We start from the raw sequence: 18307 nt of genomic DNA, 5'->3' as shown, positions 1-18307 counted from the left end.
GTATTGCCATATAAGGAAACGAGTTGCTATAGAAAAAATACACACATAAGGTTTACTTGTTTTGTAAAAAATATAATCCAAATTTTATTTCTTACCCTTTCAAACAAATATATGTAGCTGAGTAGAAACTGTCACTTTTCGCTTTGGTTGTACAATAAACTTTTGAGCCATTAATAAAAACTCAAACCTGATGTGTTGTTCTTACATGAGCCATTTATAACTATTAAAAACAGTAACGGCACTAGATGAAATCCTTGAGAAACCCTGAAGTAACTGAAAAGTCTTTTGATTTGAAATTACTCTATAATAATAAATGTTAAGTGATTTTTTTATTTCTTTATAAACTGTGGCTAAATGTTATAATAAATCGCTGCACCTAAAATGTTTTAAGTATATGTACCTCGGAACTTAAGTTATTCTTATTTTTTATTTACTTATTACTAAAACTCCAGGGCGTTGACCAATGTCCTATATAACCTTAAAAAATAATAATATTGTCAACATAAAAACAGTCAGTTTCCTAGATTTTCGTTCATTAATCATCATATGTAATGATATTGACATACACTCACGAAACACGCTGCAACATTCAAAGTTAAGTTTGACATTTCAAAACTGATAGTACTCGTATTAAGGACTCATATTTTAGTTTCAAATTTACCAATTTGAAACTTCTTTGTTATAATTGTTTTTGGCAAATATAAATATAATTTTTGGATATTATAGAAATACTAAAAGTTATGTTAAGGCTGACTTGAGCAGTTGCCATCACCTGGTCAATACCTTACAAACACACAAAATGAAAGAGTTTTATCAAAACGATATCATTTAATCATCATCAACATCTGTGGAGAGATATCTAACTTCTGGATCTTGGCTGCAGCGACCCCTGAACCTGGCTATAGCGAGACGGCCGCGGGCCGACCGCGACACGACCACCGTCCACGACACGATAGCGACACATATGATAGTACCTAGTATTATAAGCACCACCCTCCAGCCTGATGATTGGTTTTCTTCTGTGAATTATAACACTCTTATTAATGTCAAGCAAATTGAAATTTTATTAAAATAATAATAAGTTAAAAGCAAACTAAACGATGATAATCTAGATTGGCCTCAAACTAGTATCATAGTTTTTGCACTCAATATGAAACTGTAATATAAAATGATTGTTTGATCTTTAAAATACTAGTATCCCGGACAGCTTATAAAAGTTATTGGTGGTGTGTCTCTTATTATATGTTCCAGTATAATTTATAACAAGAAATACCGCTATTCAATATAATTCTCTTTAATACACACATATAAGTAAAACGATATCTATGGTATATGTTTACTCAGTAGCATTACCCTTGCTCATATTATGAAGCCTTCTGACTTCTATTTTTTGTTCCTTCTTAGCCTTTTCTACCATCTCGTGGTATTGGTTGTGGTTTTCTATCGTTCTGGATATTCCATGTTCCAGGACAGGAGTTACTCGAACAGAGGATGTCGATGGGCTTGATGTAGTTGTAGAAGTTGTAGTAGAAGTACTGGTCGATGTTGTAGTAGATGTTTTGATGGTAGTAGGTGTAGGTTTGTTGGGTGTTGGTGGTTCGGGTTTATTGGGTCGGATTGGTTTGGGTTTATTGGGTCGGATTGGTTTGGGCGCTATTGTTGTGGTTTTCTGTGTAGTGGTTTGAGGTTTTCTAGTTGTTGCAGGTTTAGATGTTGTAGTAGTTTTGGGAACTGTTGTAGGTTTGCGTGTAGTAGTAGTTGTTGTTGTGGATGTAGAAGTAGTTGTAGGTTTGGGAGTTGTTGTAGTCCTGGTTGTTAAGGTAGTCTTCATCGTAGTTGTGGTGGTTGTAGTAGAAGTAGTCGATGTAGTTGTACTTAAAGTAGAGTCTGGGGGAGATGCTATCAGTTTCTGTTTTTGAGGTCTGTCATACGAACTGTTCGCCACCACGATATCGTCTGTGGTGGTTGTTAAATCTGTAAAGGAAAACGATCTTTACCTTTGGTTTCGACCTTCACATTGAAGAAATTAATCGTTCAAAAACATTCATTTAATTCAATTAAATTGTAAATACACCAGCTGTTTTTGAATTAAATTCTAATAACGCCAATTGTCGTTACTCTGGTCCTCATTCCCTACAATACACAATATGTTACAGATTTAACATAATAATATTTAATATTTTCTCGTCCATTCATTTAAATGATACTAAGGTTCTCGTATATTACTAAGGGTTTTTTATTACTTTCTAACTTAATAAACCGGTCGTTCCGGTTTCTTTACTGCAACCGTGATCACGGGCTGACGAGATAAAAGTGTCTTCACACTTATTTAGATTTAACATTATTCATATTAAACCGATAAAGGGCGAGCTTAACTGCAGTGTCTGACTTTGTTTCATTTATAATAAAACGTGGTGAAGTAACCTTGCTTAAAGACGCACAACTCGAAGAAGTCGTGACAGCAGTCTTCGTCAGTGAGGCAGCTGTAGGTGCAGCCACACAAGCTGGTCGAGGGTTCCATGCAACGACCCTGACAGGACTCCGCTATCACACAGAAATACATTATATAATCTTGATTTCAGTTCCGGTACTTTCAGTGTTAAGGATCTATACCGACTTATGAGTTTAAGATGTTAGGTTATTTCTCGAAGGATTCTTTAGGTTGGTAATATTTTTCTTTGTGCCTTATCATTGTATTTTTCATTATTCTGAAACTCCTTTCCGTTATCAACACTAGCGATTCGGTTATTCAGTTTTAAAAGATAGTTACGGGTAGTCAGTGGATAGTCGTAGATAAATGAATACTAATAATCTTAAATGAATGTGAATAAATTTTGTGCGTACAAAGATCACAGACACTGTGTGGTTAGCAAAGAGAAACATCATGAGGGTGGTTCCCTGGTGTATTTTAACGGAATAAACCCTCAAATGGTTTTCAGTTAAATTTTGGGGGTTTTTGTGTTATTGCGTTGTCCTACTTGGAGTCGCTTATATCAAAACTCACGCATGTAAGCTGTGGATGGTGTGGTGGCCCTGTTCTTGGCGGCGGTGCAGTTCTCTCCTTGGAGTATAGCGACGTCGTCGATGGCTATGTCACTGGTGAAGCTGGTCCCACGGATACCTTCGATGATGATCTGATGATAATGATATTCTTTTAGCTATCTCATATTTAGAAATAGTATTTCATAATAAAATAAACAGCACTTGTGAGTATTTTACTTTAAATTCAAACTTCTATGTATAATAAGAAAGATTTTTAATAGTTCCTGGTATCGTGTCATATTATTTCAATAAATATCCTACACAGAAAATGGAACTTGTATACAAAACAAGTAGAGTTTAAAAAATTCAACGATATGGGGAGCATTATTATTCCAACCTCCAAGGTCTGTATGAACTTAAAACATAATTACTATTTAAAAAATAAAAAAAATAGTTTAATGCAAACCTGAAAGTTATCCCCCAGGTTCCTTAAATCTGATACGGAGCTGTACCACTGGTCACCTTGGTTGCCCCACTTCTCGAACAAGATGTGCTGATCTCTTTGGGAACCACTCAAGTTGAGTAAGACAGCCATTGGAAGTTTGTCGGGTTTTTGGTACACGCGGAGACCACCGATCGTGCTAGAAACAATAATATTAATTAATGTCTTGTAAAAATATATATGTTTTTTAAGAAAAGTTTTTGTTCCTTCTCTAGGATCCAGATGTCTGAAATCTGAGAAATCCATACACCTACAGTATCATGTATAGTATGATTAATGTAGTTGTTAAACACGAAAATATTTTATGAAATTAAATACTTTAATCAAAATTGGTCTACAAATACAGAAATGACGTCATAATTTTTTATAAATGTGCTAAAAACGAAACAGTGCGACCAGGAGGAGCTCCTTGGAGTGTAAATATGAAAAAAATCGTTACTACACTCCTATAAACAGAAAATATAGTAGGTACATTAAGCATATGTTATCCGTGATGAGGATGTAGGAAACATTTTACTTGGTGTAAAAACAGTCTGTGTTTCATTTATGAGTTGTAGTAATATTGGTAAATCAATAGTTATTTAATATTAATTGTGATATTAATTTTCAAATTATAATCGCGACCGTCCGTCCGTCCGTCCGTGGTCCGTCCACACCAATGAGCTTCATAAAGGCATCATGAAACCAATACCCTATATTTAATATTCTACGGCTAACTCTATGAATTATTTCTAATCTATAGGAACAGTTTTTTAAAACCGAATGGATTTCTAACACTTTGATAACTAATTATTGTGTGTGTGACGTTTACAATCATTTATTATGTTAGAAATGGTTGTAAGTATTTCAATGTTACGTATATTTCTGTTATAACTGAATATTTTATCGAATATTCAGTATAGTAGAATAAACAACTTGTACGTGTTTAAAATGTTCCTGAATATATAATAGGAAAACAAAATTCCGAACAGATTATAATAAGTCAAAATGAACGTACTTCATATTAGAAATGTTAAATGAAACCTTTGTTTATTAAAACTGATGAATGAGTTTAAATTCTACACAAACATGATAAGCAAACCAAAGTCATCTCGATGCTTCATCCCAGTTAGCGTTATCATATTACAAACGAAGCGTCGCCCTGTCATTCAATAACCTAGGTTATTACCGTAAACTTTGAAGATTTGTTAATGAAACGCTCAACGCTCCGTGCTCAGTCTGAACATACAAGCCTGTACTAGGCACATGGCACACTGGCCGTTTATGTAGAATATGACACGATGAAATTTAATAAGTACCGTCAGCAAATTCAAAATGTGTGTTTGATCATCAATATATTATTCTTTTCTTTAATTTTTGTGCAGTATTAAGATATTTTTTGGTATCTATAGAGAAACAATTGTTTTTCGAGATTCTCAATTGCTTAATATTTTATATTACTATCATAGGTAAAAATAAAAATTCCTAGCTATTCTTCGGTATTATTTTTAAAATGATGTCACAACATGTACCTACTCTTTTACTAACATGTAATTAAGTTATGGTCTTAATCTATTAAAATATATTATCTCATTTTCTTCGGACAATTATATAAAGACGATATAAATATTTTTTATATATAAATATATGAAAACAGAACGTACTTGGTGACTTATTCAATTTGTACGTCTACGTAACATAACCTTAGTGGCGATCTTGCCGACGCCTGATTCTGACGGTTCCAGATTAGACGCACTGTGTTTTTAATGTATCGAAAGACGTAACATTTTCTTTTGAAACTATGGACTGACGGTCTGCTTGATTGTTGTGAAGTCATTTAATTAAATAACATAAAAAAAAATTACATGTTTCGACTAAACGTAATTTGTATTATGTATGTAACTCGCCTCGAAAACATCTTATCTTGGACTTCCAAATTGAGTGTAGAAGTATAATAATATAATATCAATATAAGAATATTAGAGACATTGAAGAAGCTACTGTTAATACGAATAAATGTGTAAACTTATTACCAATAAATAATCCCAATAAAGGAAAAAATATATAGCCGTGGTAATTAAGTGTATTGAATATTAATATGTCGTAGAAAATCTTTTATTAAAAAATAGTAAATTTTCTATATGAATACATTTACTTCAATTATTTTGTATACGTCAGAGTTATTATATTTTCCTTTTACTTGCTCTTAGAATAATGTCTCTATGGGTTTCAACCTTCACCCACACTTTAGACGACACTCTTAAGATGGAGGACCAACAGGATTTGTCCATTGAACATTAATTGTATTTCAACTTTTATACAGGAGAGCGTGATGTTAACCAATCATTTAAAGCACCGCAAGGAGACTGGCTATTAGATATAAAAACCGTATTGAAATCGTTCGATCCGTGTGAGAGCTGTGTTGTGACAGACGGACACTCTTACACACACAGGCACCGACGTCCGTCCTATGACACCCCTCTTTTATGATCGATGTTTAAACTTAATACGTCTCGTATAGTAGTTTGCTTACTTATTACAATCACATGATGCATATCCCTCGGACTCAGTAGATCACTATGCAACAACCCACCGATACGTACAAACAAACATATATAATGTTATGTAAAATAACTTTACATACGTACAATACCGTGTAATTCAATATACCAAACACAGCTGCATCACATTATGAACGAGAGTGAATCTTGGCGACGTAGTAAGCAATAAGTGTGTCATTATTATAAAGTGCAGTCCCCGTATGTTGATATTGATCTCATGAAATTTCTTCATATGCGTGAACATTACTAAGTTAATGTTTTGCTAATAAGACAGTTTAGCAACAGACGAAGTCGAAAAACCAAGTTTATTCAGCGGACTTCACAGTCCTGAAGCTAAATTCACTCTTAAAAATAACACAGCGTGTTTAGAAATGAAACTGTTTATATGCCTATGAGTAGTGTTATAAAAAGTTTTAAAGTAATGCAAATATAGATAGCTGTAGATTTCCTTGTTATATATTGAATTATCCCAGTAAAATATTTTGCCAATCTGTTGTCTTCGTCGTTCCGGGATGTCGGATTATTCTTGTCTCCTCTCATATAGTTTATTGTTCCCGCTTGCTAAGTTTTCCGAGTTTTATGGATTTGTGTATATTGGCTAAATCATATCCAGCGATACAAAACTGCTGGTACAAACTCGCTTCGGTTAACTTTCTTCGGTTTTTTCTTGTCTGATTTTTCTCACAACGTTTATTTATGTAACTAATCTTTGTACTTAGTGTTCACAAGTTTGTTATTTCTTTTGATTAACGCTTAAGTTTTAAATTGTTTCCCTTACATCACAAAATGTCGAAAGATACTTCAAAGCTCGCAAATTAAAAGTTTTTATGACATAAGTCTAATAATTAAATTTCATTCATTCAAATATTCATAATAATATATACATACATTTTTATTTATAAAAAAATATAAAACTTTATTATGAAAAAATAATTATAGCCAATATTTATTTTCCGTAAGTCGGACAAATAATGTATGTAATAAAATGAATAGTAATCCTTATTTGATTTTATTCTCGCTACTGTAAAGAACAGTATTTTTGTTATCCTATCTTCGTATTAAGTCGAAGGCAGTTCTTGCTGCAGATAGTGCGAGCTCATCTAAACTTTCATGGCACCGCGCCAAGGTCGGCGTTAGATATTCCGATCGTACGTTTTGGGAAGTGAATTCCCCTCTTAGTAGAAGTTTTTATGACAATCTCGTAACTTCTGAGCCCAGTGAATCGTTAGTCGAGATCTATTTCCTCTACCAACTTGAAAGTCTGGGATTTACTAGAATTTTTGTCTCTTTTTTGTCTTAAAATAGCATTGATATGAATAAACTAGTTTAACAGATACGTGCTGTATAGGCATGGAGATGTCATGAAGCGAAAAAGATTTGAAAGGCAGAAATTTCTAGCCTTACATGTTTACTAAATGTTACATCTCGATATTTATATTAGGTTAAGGAATAATCAAAAAAAGTTAAATTTCCTTACGGCTATCTCGTAGCATTGTAATTTTACATCTCATGTATTCTCATATATTTACATAAAAGAGAAGTTATGTTTAATTTACGTTTTCAATTATCTGTTTTGTAATGAATTGACTTACCGGAAACTTAAAACCCGCTAGATTACAACTGTTATAAATTAGATTAGTGGATATATTTATAGCACATTTATTTCATTATTTATATATATATATATATATTATATATATAATATTATTTGGTATTTTATATTATATAGTCATTAAATTATTCATTATTATTTTAAGACTCAAGATTTTGTTATACCTTTCAAACCAGTAATAAAATTACGTAAATTTTTACTCACTTTCCGAACATGTGATAGAAGAACGAGAAGCAGCCGTCTTCAGACAGGCTCTGGCTGTAGACCGGTGACATGAACCTGGCGGTGTCGTTCTTAAGACGCGATGTACTCTCGATGTACATATAATAACCTGGTGACAGAAACGATGGTGATGAACTTAACGGGGGTGATTGGTGAAGTCATATACAGGCGTTTAAAATTATTATTTGGGTTAGAAATCACTGAACATTAATGATTCACCTGCACTGAAGCATCATTTGATAGCTGTACATAGTATATTTTGTCCAAATACAACCTGATGTGTAAATTATATTTCTTAATAAAACTCTTAAAAATAATCACAGGTTCAAGCTGGAGGAAGTTACCTTATAACTGTTTCTTTGGCTCGTCAGCAATGTCGTTTGTCAAGTTAATGTTTATATTAATGCGTCTCTAAAGATGTTTCACAGATGTTTTAAAATTCGTGCTCAAATCATTGAATTGTTTCAGCTCTGACTCACCCGAACCGTTTTTTCCGATGGTGTGGTCATAAGAAGGTCCGGTCAATAGGAACGAACTCGGGGTTTTCTTATTGAACCTGGTCCAGTCGAAGTCGTGCATCTCGTCCTGAGTCCAGCCGCAGAGATCTGGCTCCTCGAAGTCACAGCTTAACGCTGGAGAACTATCTTCTGACGAGTCTGATTTGAGATAAATGTCATCAGAACAATAAATTCCACAGTATTCTCATTCATTGTAACACCTGGATGGGACATTTCATTGATATTTTTCTTGCGATATTGTTTTTATTACGTCAAGTGTCTACACTGTCCAATATCAGAACCTTGACGTGAACAACCTCTTTATACTGTAGATGTTTTCATATCCAACACTGATAATGAATTTGAACCTTAACGAACAATTTAATGTAGGAAAATAAAAAAAAGCAGAAACAACTTTAACATTTATGACATAAAATTTTAGTATGAGTTAATAAGAAAAGACGAAAACGTAACAGAATTCGTTCAAATAAAACGTAACTAATGCAGTGTCAGTGTCAAGTGATGAATAATGAACTCTTGTATTCCAAAGGCTATTACATAATGAAATGCAAATTTTTTCCTTTGAAATTTATTTCTTATGTTTATTCCCAAGTTGAAATGATTTAATACAATGTTAAGTATCATTGAAGAAGTATAAGTAACTTAAGTATAAAAATTAATTTTACTAATAATTTTTAATAAGTCAGTGCCTCGATAACTATTATTGAATCAAACTTAAAAATCAGTCCTCTTGTAAATCATTATAATGGGAGACTATTACATACACTATGAAGCAATACTAATTTAATGTTTTTTGCATTTAATAATTTCTAATATATAATTTGAAAAATATGCGTTGAAAAACTGACAACTGACTGACTGGGTCGTAATACCATAATATCGAATATGTCAAGGATACGGGTCTCCTTGGAAATGAGGCCTCCAAGACGTAAATAAATAAATATTATCAAAAATCTCATCTCCACACTAAACTTAACGCCGAACTGCTAATTTTACTCTCTGGAAACCAGTGTGCTAAATGCGCTCTACTAGAAATAGGCTTTGTGGCCTCAGTATGAGTATATTATATTACAATAACAGTCTCTTCCGTACTCCAAGAAGAAAATGTATAAAATTTAACACCCTAACCCACTCGTTACGGGGCCTGCGAAGGTTACCTTTACTATACCGATGCAATAAAAGTTACGACACAGTTTATGGTCTTTTTAATATTTATATAATTCTATTACCAATACATATCGGAGGTGTAGCGTTCCACTGTCTTCCGTTACAGTAAATGACCGAAGATCCCACCAGCTTGTATCCCGGGAGACAGAAGTGTGTCACCCAAGCTCCGTTACTCGTGGGGATCTGGATACCATTTTCAAAATTCGGCCGAGCACATCCAGGCCCTAGAAAATGACGTGCATTTTTAACAAATGTCAAAATCAACATCTCCAATGATTTAATTCAAGTGAATCGATATGTATAAAGCCTTTATGTCTTCACGGATATATAACTATTTATATTTATATATCCGTGATACACCTATGTTTTTCTACATAGATGCCTATGTTGGTGTGAGTTACTAATTACTACTCTTAGTTCTAATCCCTACGTACTTATATAATTCTCTTGAATTAATTGTTAAGCAACTAATCTCAAATAACGATGTTATGCCTAAAATATTATTCCATTCCTATAACTTACGTATACAGACCGGGATAGGTACATCCCAGTTTTTGTCCCGGCAGGTGGCGTACTTGTTCCCAGCCAGCTCGTATCGTTTCTCGCAAATGAACTTGATAAGTTTCCCGCGATATCCTCTCACCACCACCCGGCCATGCTTCAGCTCCGGCAGGGTACACGATGCTGATGTAGAGGACGACGAACTCCGCCAGTTAACTGAAAGACTTCCACAGTTATACACAGATGACTTCCACAATATTTTTCATATTAATATTCTTATATTAAAAGGAAACATTAATTTGAAGACGCAGTCTTATTAGGTATCAAAATTGCAAGCAAGTAAATGACTACGCTCAAAGTGATACAAACTTATAACAAGGAACAAATCAAAGGGCTGTTATTACATACCTTAAATCAACAAGGAACCTAGGATTAAAGATAAAACGATGATAATATATAAATTTAGGGCAAGTTAATCCGTGTGGATTTACGAGTATGTAGTCAAGAAATAATGAACTTTGTTTTTCTCAAAGGATCCGTGCGCCTTTTTTTGTTTCCATAGAATAAATTTTGAAAGAATCGCTAAACAAAAACAACATTATAATATATAGATTGATCGGACCCTAGAACTCTCGCGTCCATTGCATTCTGACACAAATCATCACAAATTGCTCGAACATTTAAAAACGTATTTAAGTATTATAAATAAATTTTTCATTTTAGGTATATAGAGTTGTTCTAATATTTATAGCCGTACCAGACGCTTGTTTAATATAACTAATACTGTTACTTGTATTACTCTTACTATTTATTACTACAAAATATCGTGCAAAATTAAAGTTGTTTTAAAAGTACATAAATTGAAATGCGGAGTAAAAATTGTAAAAACTGTAATTTTAAGGAATAATGTTGTAGATACGTATATTAAATTAGTACAAGACTCATTTAAAACAAAGTAATTAATAACATATTTCCCACACATGATATATTATGATAGAGGTCAATAAAGGTACACCCACACTGCAACGGAAGTCCACGAGGACACTTCAAGAGCGCGTGCGTCCGGGTGATAAACATATAGTATTTTACATTAACACGATTAACTATGAATAAACATTTATTTATGATTTTAGCCAATTGTTAATTACATTCTATTTTTGACATGAAAAGTTTATTTGATATTTGACATGTGCTTATTAATTATTAATGTTACAACTCAAAACGTATAATGAACAATACAACGGGATAAGTGAGTTGTGAATCTGAATAAAAACCTAGGTATTTCTGAAACCAAAAATAATTTTACTAGTTCTATTCTTCTAAAAATATTTATTATAATCCTGAAGTTATAGTCAAGCACATTGGGGATGTCTTTCGCAGGTTATTAATAATTCAAATCCTAACAGACTCAGACAGCCATAGGAAATATAGATATTATTTATATTTCATTGAAATTCCTGCAGCCTTTTCGAAATTTATGGAAAAATTAAAAAATATTTTCACGAAACATCAATATTTAAATACAATAAAATTAAAAGTTAAATTATAGTACTATAAATAGTTACCAAAAATATAGCTAAAACAGTTGATTTCAAATATAATATAAAAAAATAAATAAAAACAAACCTCTCGAAGCGTTAAGTGCGCCCAAAAGCAAAAACAACAAACACTTATAAAACATTATTATTTATTAACACTTAAAACAAAATATATATATTTTAAATAATAATTTTAATACTAGCACAGACTCTGAGGACGACTCATTTTACAGTATGCCGAAATCGTGTTTCATAAAAGTTGCAATTTAAAGAGTCCGAAGCAGATGTGACATAAAAAAAAAACAATTGTCAACAACACAAATAATAGACTGGAAATAGCTTTACGATAACATATCAATGTATAGAGGATAAAAATATTTTAGCTATCTTATTTTTTTTTTAAATAATAATAAAGACTGACCTATATTTTTATAATTAAGAAATGATTTGAAGGTTTAAAGATTTTGTTTAAAATTATGACGTATGGCATGACAAAAAATATACGTTTGTTTTACTCTTGCTAATTCATTGATGAAAAAAAAATGCCGTCGATATTCATATGGTATATAAAATTATTAAAAAATAATAATGAATATAATTGTATTGTACCTTCTTTTAAATAATCTGTGGACGGGATGCGAGGGCGCAGTTATCAAAGGAAGTAGCTTTCCATTTTGTTGAATACTATCGAACAGCATTCAACAAACAGATTAACATAAGCAAAATAATTATATCTTATCATCTTACCCTTAAATATTTCATGATTCACATTTATGAATTACCTTTATGTAGAACTCAAGCTTTTATTTAATATGAATTTGGGCAAGTACTATTACATAACGACAATCTGCTTCGACACTTATAATAACTTTATTAACTGTTTTTAATTAAGTATATAACCCAATATTCATTTAATATCATTATTTAAAGAAATAAAGAAAGCTTTATGTATGTTTTAGAGTAATAAGTAGATGTAGTGAATGTCACTTACGTTGACTGTTACGTCATATTCAGAGCTTTAGCAGTTTTTCAAACATAAACCTTTAGACGTTATAGTATTAATGTAGGTTATTGGATGAGAAACGAGAAACGCTTCGTATGTAGTATGTAGTATGTCGTAGCAAACTTAGACTAAGCGTACAGAAGGATGCAGTGACAAGTATAGAAAATTAAAAAACTTCCCTGCATGATTCTCTGAAGCTTGATTTTTCTATTATTTGTACGAAAAGCACAGTATTACCTTATACAATTGATTAAAGTTAAAATACAGAAATAAAATCAAAAACAGCTGACTGATGTAGAGGTAAGTATTATGTTACAGCACGCTACTGAGTTATGACGTATTACAATATCCTGGAACTGGTCAGTCAACGAAATACACAACTGATCAGAAATTGAACCACGGTTTTCCAAACAAATATGTTATATCAAAACATTACCTGATCAAATACATTTAGATATTAGTACTTCGTTTAATTATAATTGAAAAAAGAAGTTTTATTGATAGAAATAATAATTCCTCTCAATTTCTTTTTTTACTGAACTCACTTTAAAATAGTAGGTACTTATAGCTTAGAAGTGACTCATTTTAGACTTATTACAAAGTAAAAAACTACAAAAGGTCTGCTTATGTTAGTTATTACTTTCATCTTCCATCATTTACCTCAATTAACAAATCTATATTTTAAATTAACGATCCCGAAAGACGTGGAACGGTTTTATGTAGTGTACAAAGCTATTAATTGTAACATAAGTACCTATTAAGAGATCGATCCCGGGACCTTTATGCTTTATCTACAAACAAAATACATTATGTTTTTGAAATGAAATTTAATGAGATTTTAATATTGATTGGATTCTGGTACTGTTCATTCTTTATAATAAAATTTGTTACAATATGATAAGATATTCCGAACAACACTGTTAATAAACGGCAAAAACTGTAAATTATATATTTTGAATACTAAGTACTTATTAACTATAAAATCTGAATGTTACAGTGACTGTAAAATACATTTTAAATTTTTATAGGTTACGCGTACGCGTATACGCGTTGTCCTTAAACTTATAATTAATTAAAAATAAATTCGGAAAAGCTACATTTAATATTATACAACAGGTAAACAACGTCTTACAAAAGATCAACAGCTTTAGTGATGGACACATTACTTTTAATTAATTTTGTACAATTATTTTTTCAGCTAGCAAGTGATAAACACGCAAATTTCTGAAATATCGAAAACTTTATGAAGTCTTTCATTTAAATTTATAGTAAGCAAATGTCCCTTCATCTTCATTTTATTATCATTATATGCTATGGACATGTTATGATTGTATGAAATTCACTCAATGCCAGAATTCAGATGCCAGGGATACCATAATAGAAAAATCTTTAAAGTTGTCAAAATGTTGTGACTTTTGTTTGTTTGTTTATTTTGTAACAAAAAGTTTTTATCATGTTTCGTTGTCACAAATAAATTTAATTTTAGTTATTTTTGTGTGATTTGCAGTAAAATGTGTGAATGCAAGTGTAGATTGTGTTTAAAGGTATCATCTAATATTGTGGAAGAATTGTGGGAAGGATGTAAAATTTTGGAACAATTGTTTACCTGTCTGGGGCACCATGTAAGGTTTTTAAATATAGTTTCAAATCCACTACATATAACTTTCTATCGATATATTATATGTAACATATTGTAAAGCATATTTTTTAATTGTTTCTAAGATATTTGTTGAGGTAATAATTTGTTTAAATTTATATGTTTTATACAGGTAGTAATAAACAAAGATTTACCTAACAAAATATGCAATAATTGTGTCATCAAAATAGAAGATATATACAAATATCAACAATTTATCAGACAAAATGAAATAAAATTACAACAAGAATTAAACAATATTATAATTCATAGTGAAATTGTTAATATCAATGAAGTAAAAATAGAAGATCAAATATTCAATGAAGAAAAATCTATAGATCAAGAGAAAAATGTTAAAATTAAATCAGAAATTACAGAAAAAAATGTAAACAATATAACAGAATTACGTGGAGAAGTAATTCAGAAAAATGATGTTGAATTATATTCAGTCAAACAAGAAATTGAAAACAAAATTGTTTATAGTAATGAAGACAAAGATATTAATAAAGAAATATCAAATGCAATTAAACTAGACGAAACAAAGAGATTTTCATGTTTAACATGCTTTGAAGTATTCCCAAATCAATTGGAACTCTTAAGGCACTACCAGAATGTTGAATTAGAAAAATATAACAAGAATAATACCGATGTTGAAAGTAAACCTGTAAAGTACAACGTGTTCACAGACGATAATGGTTTATATTACAAATGTGAGAGGTGTTACAAAAAGTACCGACAGAAATCATACATAAACAGACATGTATTGAGTCACATAGAAAGAAGACCATTCCTCTGCAAGCTGTGCGGTAAATTGATTTGATTGAATTTTTTGTTATAAATGCATTAAAATTAGATCATTTATTTTGGTCATATGTCTCATAAATATATCTAAAAATATATAGATGTATGTTAAGCAGAACAGTTCACTATTGTGTGCCATGTTGTCTTTTATACAACAAATTATAAATTTTATGGTAGCTATTTAAGTAATAATGAGGTACTTTGTATCCTCAAATTTTTTGTTGATTCTGCTTCTAGGTAAAACTTATCAAACAGCATCAATAATAGTTTCCCATGGGAAAATACACACAGGAGATATATATGCATGTACATACAACTGTGGCTACCGATCTGTACACAAACATGTTGTCAAAAATCATGAGAAAAGACACAAAGGAGAATTTAAGGTGAGTTGAGTTATAACAAACAAAAAATAGAAAATGGAATAAGTTGAACTCTTGAACTATGATATATAAATCAACTTTTTTTTATATATTAAGAGAGATTTTTTTTTTAATAAATAGTTGCAACTCTACAGATATTCCAGTTTAAAATACTTGATTCCTTCAATCTGTAATTTTTTTTTGTTAGTATAAATGCCAGACATGCGGCAAAGGATTCCAAGTGAGGTCATGGTACCTACAGCATCAGAACATTCATGATGGAGTCAAGCCATTCAAATGCGATATCTGCGGCATGAGTTTTCATCTGCATCGGTAATTTTATTATTCCAAGTTATATAATGAAGAGATCTTTTGTAGTTTAAAAGCATTTTTATCAATCACTATGAGTTTGATTTAAAAGATTTTTTATATTACCTACATTAATGGGCGATTGGCTGGGTGTTAGCAAATATGTTACTATTAAATATTGTAATTGTATAATGGTTGAAGTTTGAAATTAATGTCTCATTGTATGTATGTCAAGTTTACATGACTTAATAAGTTTATTTACAAAATTTATCTGTTTTCGTTGGACTCACTATAAATTATCATTGTATTAGATATCTAACTACACATCGAAGCAATGTACACCCGCAGTCGTCCGTTCGCAAGCCGTGGGTTTGCAAGCAATGTGAATATCCCTGTGACTCCAAAAATAGTTTAAATTTGCATTTAAAGGTAAAACCTGCTTATGAGAAATCCCTGTTAAATGTAGACATTGTGGTAAAAAAATGCAAGTTCTCGTATATAATTAAATTGAATGAGTATTATTTAGATATTACCATATGCTTTTGTGATTCTGAAGTTTAAGAATTTTGAAAATGTTTTTCATGGATTTCAATCAAAAATATTGATAAATTTAAACAAAACAGATTTTGTAAAAGCTATGTCTCTATGATTGTAGGATAAACATGGCCTAGTTATAAAGAAATCAAACTTGTGTGATGTTTGTGGTAAAGTCTTGAAGGATTCCCAACAGTTGAAAGTGCACAAGAGAGCCGTACACTTGAACATAAAGCCGTATGTCTGTGGGTATGTTTTATAAATATTCAAATTATTAATATTTTGTTGTATAGGCGCTGTATAACAAGGGTAGAGCAGGAAATAGTGGCGCAAAAAATTTGGGAGGTAATTATATATAATGTTACAGGGAAGTTATTGCGTCTATGGACTTCAATATTAGCTATTTTGTCACATATGTTATTCTGTTATATATGTGCTATGTAGACTTGTGGAGATGTTACTATAATGTGGAGTATCTTTTCTTCCAGTACATGTAACAAGTCGTTCCCCAAAAAATATACTCTCAAGAACCACGAACAGACACACAAAGGAAAGACGTTTTTATGTTCCATGTGTGACAAGATGTTCGCTAAAGACGCCAGTCTACAGAAACACGTACAAAGGTAACGACCAACAAACCGCGCTAATATTGGAAAGGCTAGTTTATACAGATGAATGTGTATAGATGATATTTAAAAGAACGAAATATCTCTTTTTAAAAACAGATTAACTGTATTACTTTGCTTTTGACTTAATTATATTTATTACTAAATTCCAACAAACCAATCATTTATATATGTAAGGTCTTAAATAAAAATAACTTGCCATTATTTCATATTTAAATTATGGGAGTAATTTTTTCCAGGTGTCATATAACAAGCAAGTACAGGTGTCACGAATGTGACAAATCATTTTCATCAAAGATGACATTGACAGTTCACGTGAAGAATTGCAACCGGAAGTGAGAAGGCTCCTCAACATCGAATAAAATATATATTATTAAATGTAGTATTCAATAAACCTTTATTAAACTCATCATGTATGTATGGTGCTAAGTCGCAAGACGGAATGACAGAAACCTTAATTTTAAATTTTTAACAATATTGAGCAAGTGACTAATACATAAGAATAAACTATATTGCCTTTGCTTTGATTAACTCACGTGTTAGCGAGACTTTCGTATTTTTATATTAATTTACAATTGCCTTTAGTCAAAATAGTGATTATTTATTTGTTAATGTGTTTACTCACTCTTAGGAAGCGCTTGGAAATATTACTAAGTTATAATAACTCTATTGCGAGTATGTATGTGTATTGATTTATATGTAATGTTGTACATCTATATGTCTATATCTCCATTGTTGTATTAATTGATGGGGATACTCCTCGAAACCACTGGACAGTGCTGATTCCATGAATGTCAATTTGCGACAGTTATCTGATATCCTCCCTATAACACAAACTCTAACCTGAAACGTACATGGTGAAGAGCATAATATAGCACTTTCAGTTACACCCAAAACACCACCCACCATCACTGGTCCCTCATTCGCTTTTATACAAACATCATACATCAATTCGGATTGGTTCCTCATCTTCCTCCGACCCCAAACTCTTTATTATACATGTGTAGGAGGAAGTTTTAAGCCTTGTTTCCCCTATTGCTATAAGACAGCCTTATAGAAACAGGTGAAACAAGGCTACTTAGTAGCAGTCTTGGTAAATGATTACACATCCATAATATTAGTAACATCGCTAATAATGATGATAAGGATGGGAAATGGAATATCTGATGACTCACGACTGATTAAACGGCGAACAGCTTGTTAACTAATAAAACTATAGAAAGACGAAACCTCTTAGCGTTCAATGGATTCACCGTGCGGGTGCCGGGTGTTGCAAAGAGAGGAGCTTCAACAGTGCCTGGGACTTGCGACCCAGGTGTAGGCTTAAGGGGCCCCTAACTAACGCGCGTTAAACGCTCACCTCCACTTACCAAGCTCCTCTCCCTACCTATCCAAATTTGAAAAGAACCTACTAGGACTGCATTCGGCGTACGTTCCAAGAACTCGTAATCGCT

At 31.8% G+C, this 18307-nt stretch overlaps 2 protein-coding genes across 2 annotated transcripts; one reads left to right on the top strand and one right to left on the bottom strand.

Moving 5' to 3' along the window:
* Positions 1 to 808: 808 nt before the first annotated feature.
* Positions 809 to 11842, bottom strand: LOC116775951 (uncharacterized). Its single transcript, XM_032669020.2, has 10 exons — positions 11671 to 11842; positions 10066 to 10260; positions 9606 to 9767; positions 8338 to 8514; positions 7841 to 7967; positions 3449 to 3623; positions 3005 to 3134; positions 2425 to 2544; positions 1354 to 1974; positions 809 to 1019 (listed from the first exon to the last, which is right to left on the bottom strand). The coding sequence occupies exons 1-10, from the start codon at positions 11723 to 11725 to the stop codon at positions 829 to 831; spliced, it is 1953 nt and encodes a 650-aa protein (XP_032524911.2). The 5' UTR covers positions 11726 to 11842; the 3' UTR covers positions 809 to 828.
* Positions 11843 to 14013: 2171 nt separating this feature from the next.
* LOC116775978 (zinc finger protein 567-like) lies at positions 14014 to 17231 on the top strand. Its single transcript, XM_032669049.2, has 8 exons — positions 14014 to 14207; positions 14355 to 15027; positions 15260 to 15408; positions 15593 to 15717; positions 16005 to 16122; positions 16349 to 16476; positions 16716 to 16850; positions 17093 to 17231. Exons 1-8 carry the CDS (start codon positions 14097 to 14099, stop codon positions 17190 to 17192), a joined length of 1539 nt encoding a protein of 512 aa, XP_032524940.2. The 5' UTR covers positions 14014 to 14096; the 3' UTR covers positions 17193 to 17231.
* The last annotated feature ends 1076 nt before the right edge of the window (positions 17232 to 18307 follow it).

This window comes from Danaus plexippus, chromosome 24 (assembly GCF_018135715.1).
Source record: "Danaus plexippus chromosome 24, MEX_DaPlex, whole genome shotgun sequence".
In the NCBI taxonomy this organism is placed as follows: Eukaryota; Metazoa; Arthropoda; class Insecta; order Lepidoptera; family Nymphalidae; genus Danaus; species Danaus plexippus.
The sequence above is the reverse complement of the archived record's forward strand: the minus strand, read 5'-3'. Positions and strand labels throughout refer to the sequence as shown.

Coding starts and splice junctions, on each gene's coding strand:
- LOC116775951 (XM_032669020.2), bottom strand. CDS start 11,725: ATGTTTTATAAGTGTTTGTTGTTTTTGCTTTTGGGCGCACTTAACGCT. Junction 8,515..9,605: donor TACACCTCCGATATGTATTG/GTAATAGAATTA, acceptor ATCTCAAATCAG/ACTCGTCAGAAGATAGTTCT. Junction 1,975..2,424: donor GTTGTGCGTCTTTAAGCAAG/GTTACTTCACCA, acceptor TTTCCTTTACAG/ATTTAACAACCACCACAGAC.
- LOC116775978 (XM_032669049.2), top strand. CDS start 14,097: ATGTGTGAATGCAAGTGTAGATTGTGTTTAAAGGTATCATCTAATATT. Junction 14,208..14,354: donor TTACCTGTCTGGGGCACCAT/GTAAGGTTTTTA, acceptor TGTTTTATACAG/GTAGTAATAAACAAAGATTT. Junction 16,477..16,715: donor ATAAAGCCGTATGTCTGTGG/GTATGTTTTATA, acceptor CTTTTCTTCCAG/TACATGTAACAAGTCGTTCC.